Source organism: Barbatula barbatula (genome assembly GCF_947034865.1).
Source record: "Barbatula barbatula genome assembly, chromosome: 21".
Lineage (NCBI taxonomy): Eukaryota > Metazoa > Chordata > Actinopteri > Cypriniformes > Nemacheilidae > Barbatula > Barbatula barbatula.
Genome location: NC_136784.1, coordinates 4,147,919 through 4,167,105, shown reverse-complemented (window position 1 = coordinate 4,167,105; position 19,187 = coordinate 4,147,919). Strand labels below are relative to the sequence as shown.

The 19,187-nt window shown below is 37.5% G+C and overlaps 3 protein-coding genes across 4 annotated transcripts; all 3 read left to right on the top strand.

The window, feature by feature from the left end:
* Positions 1-1,147: 1,147 nt before the first annotated feature.
* On the top strand, positions 1,148-5,029 carry ing4 (inhibitor of growth family, member 4). 2 transcript variants are annotated; one of them, XM_079484228.1, is made up of 8 exons: positions 1,148-1,246; positions 1,688-1,759; positions 1,908-2,074; positions 2,404-2,518; positions 2,640-2,754; positions 2,984-3,128; positions 3,216-3,277; positions 3,360-5,029. In XM_079484228.1, the coding sequence occupies exons 1-8, from the start codon at positions 1,210-1,212 to the stop codon at positions 3,397-3,399; spliced, it is 753 nt and encodes a 250-aa protein (XP_079340354.1). In that variant the 5' UTR covers positions 1,148-1,209; the 3' UTR covers positions 3,400-5,029. The 2 variants fall into 2 exon arrangements, with proteins under 2 accessions (XP_079340354.1, XP_079340355.1); XM_079484229.1 differs by having other exon boundaries at positions 1,235-1,471; positions 3,360-5,024.
* A 1,915-nt stretch (positions 5,030-6,944) lies between these two features.
* Positions 6,945-13,268, top strand: LOC306910721 (non-homologous end joining factor IFFO1-like). Its single transcript, XM_079485496.1, has 9 exons — positions 6,945-8,268; positions 10,142-10,202; positions 10,297-10,392; positions 10,736-10,876; positions 11,087-11,277; positions 11,463-11,598; positions 12,281-12,373; positions 12,813-12,943; positions 13,023-13,268. The coding sequence occupies exons 1-9, from the start codon at positions 7,268-7,270 to the stop codon at positions 13,180-13,182; spliced, it is 2,010 nt and encodes a 669-aa protein (XP_079341622.1). The 5' UTR covers positions 6,945-7,267; the 3' UTR covers positions 13,183-13,268.
* Positions 13,269-14,294: 1,026 nt separating this feature from the next.
* Positions 14,295-17,343, top strand: LOC306910460 (inhibitor of growth protein 4-like; the record flags this gene model as incomplete). The annotated part of the gene is made up of 6 exons (XM_079485037.1): positions 14,295-14,393; positions 14,723-14,837; positions 14,959-15,073; positions 15,303-15,447; positions 15,535-15,596; positions 15,679-17,343. The coding sequence occupies 6 exons, from the start codon at positions 14,295-14,297 to the stop codon at positions 15,716-15,718; spliced, it is 576 nt and encodes a 191-aa protein (XP_079341163.1). The 3' UTR covers positions 15,719-17,343.
* Positions 17,344-19,187: the final 1,844 nt, after the last annotated feature.

The following is a 19,187-nucleotide window of genomic DNA, read 5'->3' as shown; positions in this document are numbered from 1 at the left end:
AAAACGGGAAGTACCGCATTGCTATGACAATACGTTACTCGCACACCCGTCAAATTAATTAAAAGGATTTCTACATGATTTAAAGAGATGAAAATTGTGCTACTTTCTACCCAAAACAATGCCAAAATGAGTTAAACAGATCTACCATTTTTGCATTACTGTTTTAAAACGTTTAAAAATCACTTAACACTTTAAACCTATTTACTACATGATATGCTTGCTAAGATTAAAAAAACGTGACACAAATGGTAAACTGTTAACATTTAAACACCACATATTTAATTGAATGTGCAGCTGCTGCCGTTTATTCAAATAACAGACGCAAACAATTGTCTAGCAACAAAGTATACACCTCATGTGCCCTCCGAATACTCGTGAAAGTAGGTCGCATTAGAAGGGTCATACCTGCTTTTTATTGGTATAATTTGAAGCTTACAATATTATAATAATCAATAAACACATTAAACAAAGAGAGAACAAGAAAAGAAAGAGTGTCCAACCTGCTTTTATGAAACGATACAGCCTCGATGATGTAGCAGGCTTCAAATGAGACGAAACGAAACTCAGCTTGTGTCCTGTATCAGCCACCGTAGTGATTCAAAAGCCTGAAAACGCATCTCTTCCGTCAACATGTAGCTGATTGATTTTAACCTCTAATTCTTCTCTGTCTTCTAAAAAAATGGTACTAACCTCACTGTTCTTAGCTTTGTATACTGTGCTAGGCTTTAATGGACTAGATTTGATGCACTTATGCATATTGTTGCTTATGTTGTTATAATTGCTTCCAATGTTTCCTCATCTGTAAATCGCTTTGGATAAAAGCATCTTCTAAATGAACCCTTGGTTGCAATTCGCAATCTCACCGCTAGATGCTGCAGAATTTCATGCACTGGACCTTCAAAACTATAAATGTTGAAATAAATATTCAGATGAATAAATATGCTAGCTAATGCATTACCTAATGTACAATCTTATTATTAAATATTAACATTATTTTGTACTATAGTAGGCGTATATAAATTACATTTCACATCCCTGAATAACCACAGAAACGCCACTGAACATCCAAAGAATTATATTCTGTTTCAACATACTTTCAAAGCCCACCGTGTACATGAAAGGGGTCGACGGACTCCAACGCCCCCGCAAATATCCTCCTTCAGAGGACTTCCGGTAATACCGGAAGTACCTTTATTTGTGTTTGTCAAGATGGCGGCTGGGATGTATCTAGAACACTATCTGGACAGTAAGAATGTTGTCTTTTTAATCTAAATGCGACACAGCGAATATCTCCCGCGATCATATTGTTTAGCGTTTGTGTTGTTATCATACGCACGGACATGTTTATCGTTTAAGAAAACAAACAAACGTTAATAAAGAAGGCGTATTTAAGGTTGTTGTGCTTCGATGCTAACGGGTTAAATGTGCATAACACTATGGTGATGTGGATGGCTTTTTGTAGCTTTGATTGGTGGGTGGGCGGGTTACCGTTACCGTTACCATTATTAATGTAATGTAGCTCTTTGTAACACACAATAAATACACAGATTGTTTTGACATTAAAAGCAGACTGTCACGACTTTCATACGGTGGTTAAACCGGCTCAAATATGTGGAGATAGCGTTATGATCTTGTTTGTTACGATGATAAAGTGTGAATGGATTCATACATCACTTGATCTTTTCAGGCATAGAGAACCTCCCGTTTGAACTGCAGAGGAACTTCCAGCTGATGCGGGATCTGGATCAGAGAACAGAAGGTGTGTCCACAAGGCTGAAGCCAGTCATTTATTTCTGTGCCGTGATTTGCTGAGCTTGCAAAAATAAATTTGTGAACGTTTACGTTTTTATGGCAGATCATATGTACAATAATGCACGCCTTTTGAAGTTGTTGTATTTTTCCTCTAGATCTGAAAGGACAGATTGATTCTCTGGCCCGGGAATACACAGCCAACGCTCGGTCTCTGTCATCTGAACAGAAGCTGTCGCTGTTAAGACAGATCCAGCAGTCTTATGGGAAGTGTAAAGAGTTTGGAGATGACAAGGTCCAGCTTGCGATGCAGACTTATGAGATGGTTGGTCCGAATTTGTCTCATTGACGTTTAATATTAGTCATATTATGGTCAACATGACATGATCACCAAAACAACGCTCCATTGTCCAGCATATTTATAAGAATTATCTGCAAACCGGTCATTCCGATTTATTCAGCAATCTTTTGCATCCTCATACCTAGGCATAGATATTTTTGAAGCCCTCATTTTGTTTAGTATATTATCCTAATGTGAAATAGTGTTTTGCTTAATACACAAAAATTGTGTGAAATAGTGTTTTGCTTTATACACAAAAATTGATGTCCTGCTTTTGAACTTGAAGGACGGGTCATTTATTCTGTGCATTTTAGGTGGATAAGCATATACGGAGGTTGGATACAGACCTGGCTCGCTTTGAGGCTGACTTGAAGGAGAAACAGATAGAGAGCACCGATTACGACTCAACCTCCAGTAAGAGCAACAAGAGTGAGTGTTATGCTTGTGAATTGTTTGTTATAGCAGGTGGCGTTTCGATTTGTGCACACCTGACTGATGGCCTCTGCAAATCACCAGTGATGTTCATTGATTGTTTGTTTGTTTTTTAAAGGTGACCATCGTGTACCCAAGAAGAAGGAGGTCACTCGGACCAGGTCAAAGGTCAAGAGCTCTGACGATGACTGCAGCTCAAAGAGCGGGCAGAAGAAGGTCAAACTCTCACAAGGGTGAGAAACACATAAACACTTAGTCACTTAAATGTTGGATCAAATATTGATCATCAGTTAGCAGTTAGCCTTACAATCCGATTAGCATTCTTTCCTATTACCCTTCTTTCTCCTCAAAAATAATTTGACCCCTCTGTCCCATCTCAATCGATTAAAGTGCCCAAAACAAATCCTAATGGAAGATGTTAAAAAGAGGAATTCCTATTTACTAGTTTCTTTCACCTTCTAGCGCTGAGTTTTCCACCCCGGCTGTGAACTTTGGGAACGTGCATCCCTCCGATGTGTTGGACATGCCTGTTGACCCCAACGAACCCACATATTGCCTCTGTCACCAGGTCTCATATGGTGAAATGATTGGCTGTGACAATACAGACGTATGTACTTGTTTTACAGCCTGGAATGTGAGCTGCGTTCGTTGTCTAATTTAAATGTAAACCATTTAATTGTGTTTATCTCTTTAGTGTTCTATCGAGTGGTTCCACTTTGCCTGTGTTGGACTGACCACCAAACCCAGAGGAAAATGGTAAGTACCCATGTGATCGTGTTTTTGATAAAGTGTATATTTCACTGTGATCTTTATTCAGATATTTCTTTGTTTTCTACAGGTACTGCCCAAGATGTTCACAAGAGCGAAAGAAAAAATGAACATGCAAAAAAAGATTTCTTAAAGAGGGATTAAGAGGGAGAAGCAAGCAATGGTTGTGTTTTAATGCTCTCTGTAGACACTAATATAGATCTATACTCTGCTTAAATTAATATGTTAGGTGTGATACAAGTTAAGCTTAATAAACAGCATTTTTGGCATATTATGATTTCCACAACAAATCTTTTCTACTCGTCCCTTGTTTATTTAAAAATGAGGATTTTGGAGAAGCACTTAAATGGAGTGAAGATTGAAATAGAGACAAATAGTTTTTAGCTTATCTTTTATGAAGTGGCCCTGTTCATTTTACATTATATGTGCTTGACTGTAACTATTTTTATTTAAATAAGGGCTGACTAAATGTTTTTCCATAAAATAAATATGCCACAAATGTTGCTGATTGGTTTACTCGTATGTAACCCTGAAATATTCCTTTATTCTGGTGCTTGTCCTCCTTTGTTCCTTCTTCACATCCCTCAGTCTGGTTTGAAAAAAGAAGGGGTGACAGGTGAAAATGAAGGAGGAGTAGTTAAAACCGTAGCTTAATTTATGTGTTCAGTAATGAAGATTACTTTTGTATGGAGTATTGTTTTTTATTTTGGTTCTACATTTTTATATTCTGTTTTCATTGTTTATGTGCAGTTTTTTACAACTCGTTTAAATGTTGCATTATTTTCAAGTCTGTCAGGGGATATCAGAATCTCTTCACGCTCATGTACAGTTCTCCATTACTGTTGTGATGTATGTTATCAGTATCTCTCTTAGGTGGTTTCTGAGTTAGGATGAACTACCCCAAACCAATCTTTTACTTGATTTGTCGTTTCAATATTTATTAAGGGCATGAGTTAATGTACCTAACCTGAACTGACACAGACGGTTTTAATTTTTCAAACCAGCATTAACCGCAAATGGGTGCTTCAATGGGTATTGCTGATGTAAAACTGGTATTTTACTCATTCACAAAGACGTGCTGTAAACAATACCTTTCGAGTATCACTACTTCTGTTTTATACACATTTAAATAGCCGTGTACTTGAAAACCTCTTCAGGTTTTTTCCTGGTCAACTGTTCAATGCAGACATTTTTTGGTGCTTATCACACTTGGATTTTAACTGGTTGCGTTTCAGACTGCTCTGATAGACTGTTGAATAGCGTTAACATTTGCATATGTGGTCAATATGTTGGATTCAAACCCTGTCATTAAATGGCAATGCTCTTTATTGTATCCTATGAACAAAACTTTCTTTGAGACTGGACTTTGGTGCTTATGTTGGAGATAAAAATATGTATGAAATGCGGTAACACTTGGTTCTAAAATGTGTGATTTAAAAGCAGTTTGATGAATTTTGTGAGATCAGATTGAAAAATGTATCAGTCGATTGTTTTGATAAAACAATGACAGTTGTGTAAAGTTGTTTCCAAACCTGGTGCTACACTTTGCTTGTTATCAAATACTTAAAAAAATGGTGTTGTCTGATCCATGATGAAAGATGTGTCACGTGTTCCTTGCCTTTGTCATGTTACTTTGTGATTTGACGGTTACAGATATTCTAAAGTACTGTATGAATGTCTGTTATTGGGTCTGGTGCCTTACATTCTGAATAAATTGGCATTTGAAACCTGAATTTAGTCAATTTTATGGTTGTTTTTTTTAGTGCAAGGAAATAGTTTGAAAGATGTTTTCATTTATTTGTTTTGGCCTTATGTGCCATGGCCTGTGGCAGGCAATGTATTTCTGTGACTGTGTTAAATATGGGTGCTGCAATGCAGTTTTCAGACACACCGCTAGGCGTAAGAGGTTCATTTTATACTGTGCTGCAGTCTGACTCGGACACAAACACACACTCATAATCGTGATGCTGCTAAACACATCAAGAGTAGTTCACTAAAAATGACATTGTCATTATTTACTGTCATCTCATTCCAGATGTAGCTATAGCCGTGGAAAATATTAAGAGACCATTATCAAAATTATTTTTAGTTTTTTCTGAAGTTACTATTTATAGGTAGGCCTATGTGTTTAGGTAAAAATCTGTGTTGTTTCATGCTGTGGACTACTAACAATATTTCTTCCAAATTTCAAATAAAAATATTGTTTCTATTTGCATTTATTTGCAGAAAATGAAAAGTAGAGAAACAGGTGAAAATAAGAGAAAAGATGCTCTGTATTTTTTCAGACCTCAAATACTGCAAAGAAAACAAGTTCATGTTTACTTTTAAACAACACAGTCATTTTTTGGAATAGTTAAAAAATATTTTTTTTATGTGATAACCTTGATATTTATCACTGTTTTCATGTGTCTTGTCCTGCTCTCAGTCTTTCACATTGCTGTTGAATGACTTTGTCATTCCTGACTTTTTTTTATTCAAACCAATGAGATTTGAAGGTATCAAATCGTTACTATGGGTTTCAATTTGACTATTTTACCAAACTAAACTTAAAACAAAGTAAGACATTTAAAATATATATTTTCACACACCTAGCATTTAGCTTTAGAAGACATTTTTGTGGTGCGGTGGCGGTGAACTTGACTCTGTCAGATACGGTTTCGGTTCCATGAGATAATTACAATCAGGATGCCTTCCCCCTACAGTAAAGGATACATTTAAGGTTATATAAAAGAAATGTGCTTAAAACTGAAGAAGTGTTGTTAGTAGGCTACTGTTGTCTTGTGGCAGGCCATTTGTTTGAACCCTGCCTGTCTCTCCATCTGAAACCTTATCAGACATCAATATTCTCAGTTGTCAGGATGTGTTCCCCCATGATATGATGGATAAACCCAGTAACAGCAGGCTGAAAATCTCAGAGATGACTTGTGGAGTAAAAGAGGAGCAGTGTAAATTTGAGGCATATTAACTTTCTGTCGGAATTCATATCTGGGGGATCCAAATAAACGCCAAATTAGCTTTTCTCAGCCTTCACAAAAATTAGGCAGGAGACTGTGAGAGTTATATTCAGCAGACAAACAAAACATAGTTGAAACTGAACGGGTACAGGGCAGCTAACTTAAAAACAATCCCTTGAAAACAATGTACACCAGACTACGGAACATCGCACGCTTTTTGTTTATATCTGCGTATTGAGGTAAACATTTGGATATTTACAAAATGATATTCAGTGCTGTATTATAAATATATATACTAATGGACTTGAATTGATATATTTTGAGGGGCCCCACACATTGCCTTTGCACGGGGCCCGAAATTCTGTGCTACGCCCCTGTTTAATATAATACCGTTTGAGGAAATGTATTACAATCCAGCAAACGCTGAAGACAGTACAACCACGTAGTCTTGCTTCACTTTATCTGAATGAACTTAACGTTTAGATAACCCGCGCTCTCAGCTCCCTTCCATGCGCAGCCAGTGACACCTGAACTACCGTAAACCTCTGAAATGCATCACAGCTCTGGACTTAAAATGAACATTCCCCTTGTTAAGTATCCCAACCGACATTATGTATAAAACCCGTGTCGATGAAACCGACAACCTACAAACCAAATTGACACGAAGCGCGCATGTGATGCGCTTGTTTTACACACGCGTCGGTATAAGAGCGACGCAGTTGCTCTATCGTGTTTATTTCTGCTACGGAGCTCAGCTGTTCCGCTACTTCCCAAGAAGCGATTAATCCTCTTTTAGAAAATAAGCCTCATCTAGTAATGTAATGTGATAACAAATGGCGTGCAAATGCCCGTGACGCATCCTTCATATCGAAATACACACGGTCATAGTCATTTACAGAGGAGGACTCCTGTGAGGTTCATTTGATCGGTAGGCGATCGGCTTCATTCATTTGTTTTTCCGTGTTCGGTTGACCAACTTCAGAATAAGCAACGGCTTTAAAGGCACTCGGTTAAATCAGTGTTCATGCCGGATTTTGAGCATTTCAGATTTTCTTACTCCAGAATGAATCCCGTGTTGGGGGAGAACGTGTATTCGGTCCAGCAGAACCAGGTGACGGGCTTATCGGACTCCGCGTCTCCGGGCCATTGGACAGATGGTGCGTATGGCGCAACTGACCCGGGCCTCTTCTTGGGTGAACACACGGGTGGTATCGGGCAAGACGGGGTGTTTGGGTTGGACCCGGGTGCTTTACCTCCTTCGGGGACACCGTATGTTAACCTGGGAAATTATCTTTACCGGGTGTCTCCACCTCCTCCTGCCGCCACGGCCCTGCGCAACGACCTGGGGTCTAATATAAGCGTCCTCAAGACTCTGAACTTGCGTTTTCGCTGCTTTTTAGCCAAAGTGCACGAACTGGAACGCCGCAATAAAGTGTTGGAAAAGCAATTGCAGATGGCTCTGGACGACAGGGACGAGTGTGCGCCAAACAAGCCTTTAACTCGAGATGTCGGGGTTCAAACGTCAAGTTTAGTTGGATTCGTTCCTATGAAACCAGACGTAATCCCTATTCAGAACGCAAATATGACTGGAGGTTTGCTGTCACCTATTTTCAGTAACACCATCCTGCCTTCGGAGTCCAATAACAAAACGACATTCGAAAACTTCAACCCCTCCAGTTATTCGGACTCCAATTTTAATCTCACCCCGAATTTCCCCACCAGTCCTTCATCGCCCATTGATCCAGTACAGAAAAACATCAGCAATATTTATGGGAAATATGTCAACACTGGGACAAGCTGTACACACAACCCTCCACCCAGATTTCATCCCGGGTCAATCTGGTCTTATAATAACTTTCAGAGGTTCGGTACCGGGCGTGAGTCGCGGCTGACGTGTCCGGGTATGTCATCATGGGTGCCTCCGGACGGAGTGGGTGTTCAAGTCGACACCATCACCCCAGAGATTCGGGCCCTGTACAATGTGCTCGCTAAAGTTAAGAGGGAGAGAGACGAATATAAACGAAGGCAAGTATGTGTGTGACCTCAAAGTCTGGGAAGTAATTGTAAAAGCGTCTACAAACTGTAACTTTTACGCACGTTGTTACGTCTATGTCTTCAATCTATGTCGGTTTAAAAAGGGATTGTTAAAATATCAAATTGCTATTTTAGTCATTTACATGTAGACATTTAGCAGACGCTCTTATCCAAGCGATTTACTAAGAGTTCATGGAGCAATAGTCTTATAATGAAACAATTTTATGATTAAATAGAGTAAAGTGGAGAGCTAGTTTTAATTACTTATGCAGTTTTTTAGCAGATGTTTTTATTAATAAAGCATCTTACACGTATAAGGTTCATATTGTTTTTTGTGTGAGATTAAGCAGATCAAGAACAGGTGCTGTCTGGCCTGTGCTTCAGTTTAGTAATAATGTAGTGTACATTTTATGACAAGAATGGCAAGAATCTAATTTATTTAGAAATATAAATGTAGTACTATAAGATGCTTAGATTTTTAGAGGAAATGCTGTAGGATTGTCAGTTATTGTCAAATATTGGTCTTAAATCCAGTTTAAAGGTTTATTTAAAATAATTATACAGAATATTTTTTACAAGTAACTGGATTTATTAAAGCTTTTAAATAAAGTAAAATACAATTATTTGTAATTATTTTAACATTATTACAGCCCTAATATTTTGTAATTTTTTTATGTTAGGTTTAAATAAACAATGTTACTTCTTTCTTAATTTCAACCTATTATGTTATATATTATGTTAGGCTAATTATATTATGTTAAATAATATCTATAGATTTTAAATTGGTGTTAAATGACATCTAAAAGGAATAACAAAAAAGAGTTTACTATTAAATAATAATTTCAACATGGTTTCAAAACAGCAAGACTAATAAATAAAACACTAATGTTTTAAAGTTAATACCTTGTATAACCCATCCCTCACCACAACTCATTCATTCATTCTTGCTCTCTGTCTCTCTCTCTCTCTGTCTCGTTCCAACTTCAGCCACCTCCCCTCTGCGCCCCAGCATCTGCAATGCAGTACTGTGCAGAGCGGTGCTTCTTCCAGCATGTCACTAGAGAATAGGTCATATTTTCTATCTCATATCGTCCCGTCCTGCCTCCCCAGACCACCCTGTTACCCGGGGCACTGAACATAAGCCCAACCTTCTTTTATGTCAGCAGTCAGGTGTATTACACACAATCCCTCAAGGGTGTTTCATATGTTCTGTTTGCTCTCTGTTTCACAGTTACGTATTACAGTAATGGTCAGGTCTGTGGATTCTTTGATGCGTTAGGAAGGTTGTGTGAATGTTATTGTGTTCTGAGTGTTACATTTTATCATCATTTACTCACCATCGATTTCAAAATGTGTATACATTTCTTTATTCTGTGGAACACAGCGAAAGATATTGGGAATAATACTTATAACCAAAACAGATCTCAACACCCATTGACTACCATAGTATGAAAAAAGTATCCCTTTAACTACACCACCTGCAGTGATACTGCAGTCATAGATTAAAAGGGAAGAGGTTTTTATGTGAACAGTGTGGCGACACGTTACATAATGGCTTTTGTGCACAAAAAAGATGATGTACTACAAGAGTTGAGTACTATCAACCCGAACTGTATAGTCATATTACATGAGAGATGTTATTTATAGCTGTGATTCACTCACTCTTAGCTGGTGATACTGTAGTGTTCCAAAAGGCCTGACTCTGTTAAATTGTATGTTTAAAGCACCACGAAACAAATGGATTTTCATTTTTGGGTAGGCCGTCTCTTTAAGTTAAGTAGGTCCTTGGTGATGTCATCATGTCACACAATCCAGACCTGCTGATTCTGAGCACAATGTTTTCTAACTTTAATCTTTATAATAGGTGGGAAGACGAATACACAATGAGGGTGGATCTACAGGAAAAAGTTGATGATCTTGAGGAGGTAAAACCTTAAGAACAACAATCATATCACCACATAACACTTACCTCAGTCTACACACGTTCCATCTTGTGACACATTTGCGTTTGTTTTGCAGGACCTCCAGGAGAGCGAGCTGTGTCAGGATGAGCTTGCTCTGAGGGTTAAGCAGCTTAAAGCAGATCTTGTTCTATTCAAAGGTCTCATGAGCAATGTGAGTTCATGTCAGTCATCATTTGACCTCAAAAATCTTGATGCCACACAACAGCCACACATGTCTTTTATTCTGTTGTATTTATTCTGATTTGTTGTTTCAACTTAAAAAATGAAGCTTCCCGGCTGCCTTAGAATTTTGAGTTAATTCGACGTAAAAATATTACTCATGTTATTACATGAATTTGAAGCAAAATTGTTATGTCACTTAATATTTAATATAATATAAGTCGAATGAACAAAACATTTTAAGGCAGCCAGGTTAATTTTTTAGGTTAAAACAACAAATACATTTTCACAGTGTAGCTCCATTATTTTCTTTATCATGTCTTTTCTCCATCTAGAATCACTCAGATCTGGACAGTAAGATCCAAGAGAAGGCCATGAAAGTGGACATGGATATCTGTCGCAGGATCGACATCACAGCCCGCCTGTGTGACGTGGCCCAGCAGCGGAACTGTGAAGATATGATTCAAATCTTCCAGGTTTGTCTTTCGACGTCACTCGTAAAGAGATTTCAAAGACGTTTCAGAGACAGCTGACCTGGCGCTACAATTTGCTGCTTGAGCAGTTTTGCTGTTTCTAAATTTAAGCTGACCTCACATATTCATCAAAGGCTCCTTTGTGGTTTGTGTTCTTCAGTGCCACTTGTTTTGGACCATTTCTAAAGGTTTTATGTTTGCATTGTGTAACAGCAAGTGGCCACACCTCCCACAACCTTGACTCTCCGTCCTCGGAAACCAGCTGCACAGACAATCAGAGGGAATGAGAGCGATGATACAGTGAGCATCTCGGAAAGTGAGGAGAGCGTGAATAAGGAGGCGGAGCTGTGTTGCTCATCCACCAATCAGATCAATGAGGAAATGCAAAGGATGCTCAACCAGTTGTGAGTAGCAAAACTAGGATTATTAAGTAAAACTACAGCCAAAAGAAGATATCAAACTGACGACATAATTGTTTATTATTATTACCTAAATATAAGAAATAAATTCTTAATATCTAAGATAATGTTCAAATCAACTAACTATAGTGTGTATAGTGTGTTTCATATTTGTTTACTGTTTGTCATAGACGCGAGTCTGAGTTTGAAGATGACTGTGACAGTCTTGCATGGGAGGAGACTGAGGAAACTCTGTTACTCTGGGAAGATTTTCCGGGATACACCTTTAGTGTTGAGACCCAAGGAGAGGTACATCCCCCTTTAAAGGTGCTGGAGGATCTATTGACAGAATATAATATACATATCTATGTCTTCAGAGGTGTATAAAGACCTTACATAATAAAGCGTTATGTTTTTATTACCTTAGAATGAGCTATCAAAATACAACGTGGTTCGCCTTACATGGAATTCACTGTGTTGTTTCTACAGTAGCCCTAAACGTTTCGTAAATACGTTATCTCTTTCGGCAAGAAGCGAAAACGTGACAAAATCTTGAAAGTCTTGTGTTAGCCACCATAGTGCTTCGAAAGAGAGGGGTGGAGCTCATCACCGCTAGATGCCGCTTAATTTCATAATCTGGAATTTTCTCAATTTAAATTGGAAGAAACTGAAAAGCTCACTTGTCTCTCAAGAATCTGTGAATTTGTCGACAAATCGATCAGAATAAAGTATCGCATTTAAAGCTGAATATGAAACATATGAACATAAAGTTATAAACATCTTTTTAAATGTATTCATCAAAGTGTAATATGAAAACACTGAGGTTTTGCTGCCCCATCACTTCATCTGTAAAAATCAATGACTGTGGAAATAACCCTGACTTGTAGGATTTACTTAATTTTTTGTGTTATTTGCGCAAGGTTTTGCTCACAGTGTTTTAAAGTAAATCTTTCGATTTATAAATGACCCTCAACATTTTTTTCTTGTTTGTTAATGTACATTCACACAGCAAGAGGAATCCATAGAGAAAGTGATAATGGACACAGAGTGCCTTTTCAAGTCCCGCGAGAAGGAATACCAAGAAACCATTGACCAAATAGAGGTAAAGGTCTCTGTGTGTGTGTGCACATTTTTTGTAACTCTATCAAGGACATTGCGCCATTTAAGCAAAGCACGGTCAAAAACAAAGAGGTTTCTTATGATATACTGCATGAGCTTTTAAAGGAAGAAAGGGCATTCTCTCTTTTAAAGTAAGTAATGGCTCTGCTATCAAATGAGTAATGTTTTGTTGTAACGATCCAGAAATTTAGAACATTTGGAAATATTATAGTTGTCTTGAGTTGAATTGTACAAATTATGTGGAAAAAATTCTTTTGGTATTTTATTCAAATAAAAACCTGTATGCCACGCTTTAACCATTGTGGCACAATATTACAAGATTCATTCTGGTTGGTTATTTTAACTCACTGAGGGTGAGTAAACTGAGTTTTCATTTTGGCTGAACTATAGTTTTAAGATTTTTGTTCATATTTGTTCCATAGTTGGAGCTGGCAACGGCGAAGTCGGATATGAACAGGCATTTGCACGAGTATATGGAGATGTGTAGCATGAAAAGAGGCCTGGATGTGCAGATGGAAACATGCAGACGATTAATCACTCAAAGTGGAGACCGGTACACACACATACACTTTGTGCCCTTCTTAGTGCAATGCACATCCATTGTCACTCATTACATCTCCATTCCTTCACAGAAAATCCCCTGTCCACGTTCCAGCTGCCATGGAGGATGGAGAGAATTCAGAGAAGGACAGAAAAAATACATCTGCTGCGAATCCTGACAGCGCTGAACCATATTATGACCTGCAGTCAAATTCTGCTGTCGTCCAGGACCAAACATGGAAAAAGTCTTAAGAGCCTCTTTTTGTCTTTCTAGTACCAAAATAGACCACCAGAGTCACATGACTGCAGAAAACCTCAACAGTAATGTTACCTGAAAGGCAAGTCATCTTGTTTGGTTTCAATAGCGCCCTCTATTGGAATACACCACAAATATACTTCAAAAAATATGTGCAATACATTATGTAGAATTACAATTTAAAGAATTGAAGGCTTTTCACATTTCTAAGTAATTTCTAGATAATTTTATCAACACTTGTTTTTAACTGCTCTTGTTTCTAACCTTGGATACTTAAAAGCAAGAGTAAGTTATTAGTAAATGAATAAGCACTTATGCAGTTTATGCATCAGTTAACAATAATGCCAACCATGATAATTGATATTTTATGATATTTATATTCATAGTCAAATTGCATCTGTGAACAGAATAAATTTTGGCGCAGCATCTGAACCAATTAACACTTGAGCGTGGTATGAACATGAAGAGTGAGCCTTGCAGGTGGTCTAATTTTTCTGTTCGTTGAATCTCTGTGAAATGTGTTGTGTATAAACTGACTGCATTGGTTTTCGGTTAACTCGTTTTTTAGTTGTCAATCTCTGTTCATTGCTATTCAGTTAGTCAAATGCTTTTGCTAAAGCGAATTTCATTAGATTGACTTTGAGATGGCCAGGGATGCATGAACAGTTAAGAATGGTGATTGTAAATGTGCATTTGGTTTGAAACGCAGCCAAAACGGCAAGTGAAGTCAGTGTTGTACAGCGAAAAACACTGGCTAGTTACGCCAAAAGGTCAATGTGCAGTGGGCCATTATGAATTTATGGATGTGTGATGATTGTACATGAGAAGTTCTGCTAAGAGCAATACATTCACTCTACATTCTTAAAAATAAATGTTCTTTTTGTTGGGCTATAGGGGTCCATATACAACCTTAACATCTACATAATTACTTTTAGCGATAATAAAGGATTCTCTGTTGTACAGACAAGAATAGTTAAGAACCGGTGACTGAAAGGTGCTTTGGGGAGCCAAGGTTCTTTGGAATGACTGTAATGGACCCTTTATAGCACATTTACTTGCAAGAGTGTTCGTCTGTGTTTTGCAAAATACAGATAAAAAATCAAGAGATATGTTAAATAAAGAGAGAAGACAGATCCAGCAGTCTTATGGGAAGTGTAAAGAGTTTGGAGATGACAAGGTCCAGCTTGCGATGCAGACTTATGAGATGGTTGGTCCGAATTTGTCTCATTGACGTTTAATATTAGTCATATTATGGTCAACATGACATGATCACCAAAACAACGCTCCATTGTCCAGCATATTTATAAGAATTATCTGCAAACCGGTCATTCCGATTTATTCAGCAATCTTTTGCATCCTCATACCTAGGCATAGATATTTTTGAAGCCCTCATTTTGTTTAGTATATTATCCTAATGTGAAATAGTGTTTTGCTTAATACACAAAAATTGTGTGAAATAGTGTTTTGCTTTATACACAAAAATTGATGTCCTGCTTTTGAACTTGAAGGACGGGTCATTTATTCTGTGCATTTTAGGTGGATAAGCATATACGGAGGTTGGATACAGACCTGGCTCGCTTTGAGGCTGACTTGAAGGAGAAACAGATAGAGAGCACCGATTACGACTCAACCTCCAGTAAGAGCAACAAGAGTGAGTGTTATGCTTGTGAATTGTTTGTTATAGCAGGTGGCGTTTCGATTTGTGCACACCTGACTGATGGCCTCTGCAAATCACCAGTGATGTTCATTGATTGTTTGTTTGTTTTTTAAAGGTGACCATCGTGTACCCAAGAAGAAGGAGGTCACTCGGACCAGGTCAAAGGTCAAGAGCTCTGACGATGACTGCAGCTCAAAGAGCGGGCAGAAGAAGGTCAAACTCTCACAAGGGTGAGAAACACATAAACACTTAGTCACTTAAATGTTGGATCAAATATTGATCATCAGTTAGCAGTTAGCCTTACAATCCGATTAGCATTCTTTCCTATTACCCTTCTTTCTCCTCAAAAATAATTTGACCCCTCTGTCCCATCTCAATCGATTAAAGTGCCCAAAACAAATCCTAATGGAAGATGTTAAAAAGAGGAATTCCTATTTACTAGTTTCTTTCACCTTCTAGCGCTGAGTTTTCCACCCCGGCTGTGAACTTTGGGAACGTGCATCCCTCCGATGTGTTGGACATGCCTGTTGACCCCAACGAACCCACATATTGCCTCTGTCACCAGGTCTCATATGGTGAAATGATTGGCTGTGACAATACAGACGTATGTACTTGTTTTACAGCCTGGAATGTGAGCTGCGTTCGTTGTCTAATTTAAATGTAAACCATTTAATTGTGTTTATCTCTTTAGTGTTCTATCGAGTGGTTCCACTTTGCCTGTGTTGGACTGACCACCAAACCCAGAGGAAAATGGTAAGTACCCATGTGATCGTGTTTTTGATAAAGTGTATATTTCACTGTGATCTTTATTCAGATATTTCTTTGTTTTCTACAGGTACTGCCCAAGATGTTCACAAGAGCGAAAGAAAAAATGAACATGCAAAAAAAGATTTCTTAAAGAGGGATTAAGAGGGAGAAGCAAGCAATGGTTGTGTTTTAATGCTCTCTGTAGACACTAATATAGATCTATACTCTGCTTAAATTAATATGTTAGGTGTGATACAAGTTAAGCTTAATAAACAGCATTTTTGGCATATTATGATTTCCACAACAAATCTTTTCTACTCGTCCCTTGTTTATTTAAAAATGAGGATTTTGGAGAAGCACTTAAATGGAGTGAAGATTGAAATAGAGACAAATAGTTTTTAGCTTATCTTTTATGAAGTGGCCCTGTTCATTTTACATTATATGTGCTTGACTGTAACTATTTTTATTTAAATAAGGGCTGACTAAATGTTTTTCCATAAAATAAATATGCCACAAATGTTGCTGATTGGTTTACTCGTATGTAACCCTGAAATATTCCTTTATTCTGGTGCTTGTCCTCCTTTGTTCCTTCTTCACATCCCTCAGTCTGGTTTGAAAAAAGAAGGGGTGACAGGTGAAAATGAAGGAGGAGTAGTTAAAACCGTAGCTTAATTTATGTGTTCAGTAATGAAGATTACTTTTGTATGGAGTATTGTTTTTTATTTTGGTTCTACATTTTTATATTCTGTTTTCATTGTTTATGTGCAGTTTTTTACAACTCGTTTAAATGTTGCATTATTTTCAAGTCTGTCAGGGGATATCAGAATCTCTTCACGCTCATGTACAGTTCTCCATTACTGTTGTGATGTATGTTATCAGTATCTCTCTTAGGTGGTTTCTGAGTTAGGATGAACTACCCCAAACCAATCTTTTACTTGATTTGTCGTTTCAATATTTATTAAGGGCATGAGTTAATGTACCTAACCTGAACTGACACAGACGGTTTTAATTTTTCAAACCAGCATTAACCGCAAATGGGTGCTTCAATGGGTATTGCTGATGTAAAACTGGTATTTTACTCATTCACAAAGACGTGCTGTAAACAATACCTTTCGAGTATCACTACTTCTGTTTTATACACATTTAAATAGCCGTGTACTTGAAAACCTCTTCAGGTTTTTTCCTGGTCAACTGTTCAATGCAGACATTTTTTGGTGCTTATCACACTTGGATTTTAACTGGTTGCGTTTCAGACTGCTCTGATAGACTGTTGAATAGCGTTAACATTTGCATATGTGGTCAATATGTTGGATTCAAACCCTGTCATTAAATGGCAATGCTCTTTATTGTATCCTATGAACAAAACTTTCTTTGAGACTGGACTTTGGTGCTTATGTTGGAGATAAAAATATGTATGAAATGCGGTAACACTTGGTTCTAAAATGTGTGATTTAAAAGCAGTTTGATGAATTTTGTGAGATCAGATTGAAAAATGTATCAGTCGATTGTTTTGATAAAACAATGACAGTTGTGTAAAGTTGTTTCCAAACCTGGTGCTACACTTTGCTTGTTATCAAATACTTAAAAAAATGGTGTTGTCTGATCCATGATGAAAGATGTGTCACGTGTTCCTTGCCTTTGTCATGTTACTTTGTGATTTGACGGTTACAGATATTCTAAAGTACTGTATGAATGTCTGTTATTGGGTCTGGTGCCTTACATTCTGAATAAATTGGCATTTGAAACCTGAATTTAGTCAATTTTATGGTTGTTTTTTTAGTGCAAGGAAATAGTTTGAAAGATGTTTTCATTTATTTGTTTTGGCCTTATGTGCCATGGCCTGTGGCAGGCAATGTATTTCTGTGACTGTGTTAAATATGGGTGCTGCAATGCAGTTTTCAGACACACCGCTAGGCGTAAGAGGTTCATTTTATACTGTGCTGCAGTCTGACTCGGACACAAACACACACTCATAATCGTGATGCTGCTAAACACATCAAGAGTAGTTCACTAAAAATGACATTGTCATTATTTACTGTCATCTCATTCCAGATGTAGCTATAGCCGTGGAAAATATTAAGAGACCATTATCAAAATTATTTTTAGTTTTTTCTGAAGTTACTATTTATAGGTAGGCCTATGTGTTTAGGTAAAAATCTGTGTTGTTTCATGCTGTGGACTACTAACAATATTTCTTCCAAATTTCAAATAAAAATATTGTTTCTATTTGCATTTATTTGCAGAAAATGAAAAGTAGAGAAACAGGTGAAAATAAGAGAAAAGATGCTCTGTATTTTTTCAGACCTCAAATACTGCAAAGAAAACAAGTTCATGTTTACTTTTAAACAACACAGTCATTTTTTGGAATAGTTAAAAAATATTTTTTTTATGTGATAACCTTGATATTTATCACTGTTTTCATGTGTCTTGTCCTGCTCTCAGTCTTTCACATTGCTGTTGAATGACTTTGTCATTCCTGACTTTTTTTTATTCAAACCAATGAGATTTGAAGGTATCAAATCGTTACTATGGGTTTCAATTTGACTATTTTACCAAACTAAACTTAAAACAAAGTAAGACATTTAAAATATATATTTTCACACACCTAGCATTTAGCTTTAGAAGACATTTTTGTGGTGCGGTGGCGGTGAACTTGACTCTGTCAGATACGGTTTCGGTTCCATGAGATAATTACAATCAGGATGCCTTCCCCCTACAGTAAAGGATACATTTAAGGTTATATAAAAGAAATGTGCTTAAAACTGAAGAAGTGTTGTTAGTAGGCTACTGTTGTCTTGTGGCAGGCCATTTGTTTGAACCCTGCCTGTCTCTCCATCTGAAACCTTATCAGACATCAATATTCTCAGTTGTCAGGATGTGTTCCCCCATGATATGATGGATAAACCCAGTAACAGCAGGCTGAAAATCTCAGAGATGACTTGTGGAGTAAAAGAGGAGCAGTGTAAATTTGAGGCATATTAACTTTCTGTCGGAATTCATATCTGGGGGATCCAAATAAACGCCAAATTAGCTTTTCTCAGCCTTCACAAAAATTAGGCAGGAGACTGTGAGAGTTATATTCAGCAGACAAACAAAACATAGTTGAAACTGAACGGGTACAGGGCAGCTAACTTAAAAACAATCCCTTGAAAACAATGTACACCAGACTACGGAACATCGCACGCTTTTTGTTTATATCTGCGTATTGAGGTAAACATTTGGATATTTACAAAATGATATTCAGTGCTGTATTATAAATATATATACTAATGGACTTGAATTGATATATTTTGAGGGGCCCCACACATTGCCTTTGCACGGGGCCCGAAATTCTGTGCTACGCCCCTGTTTAATATAATACCGTTTGAGGAAATGTATTACAATCCAGCAAACGCTGAAGACAGTACAACCACGTAGTCTTGCTTCACTTTATCTGAATGAACTTAACGTTTAGATAACCCGCGCTCTCAGCTCCCTTCCATGCGCAGCCAGTGACACCTGAACTACCGTAAACCTCTGAAATGCATCACAGCTCTGGACTTAAAATGAACATTCCCCTTGTTAAGTATCCCAACCGACATTATGTATAAAACCCGT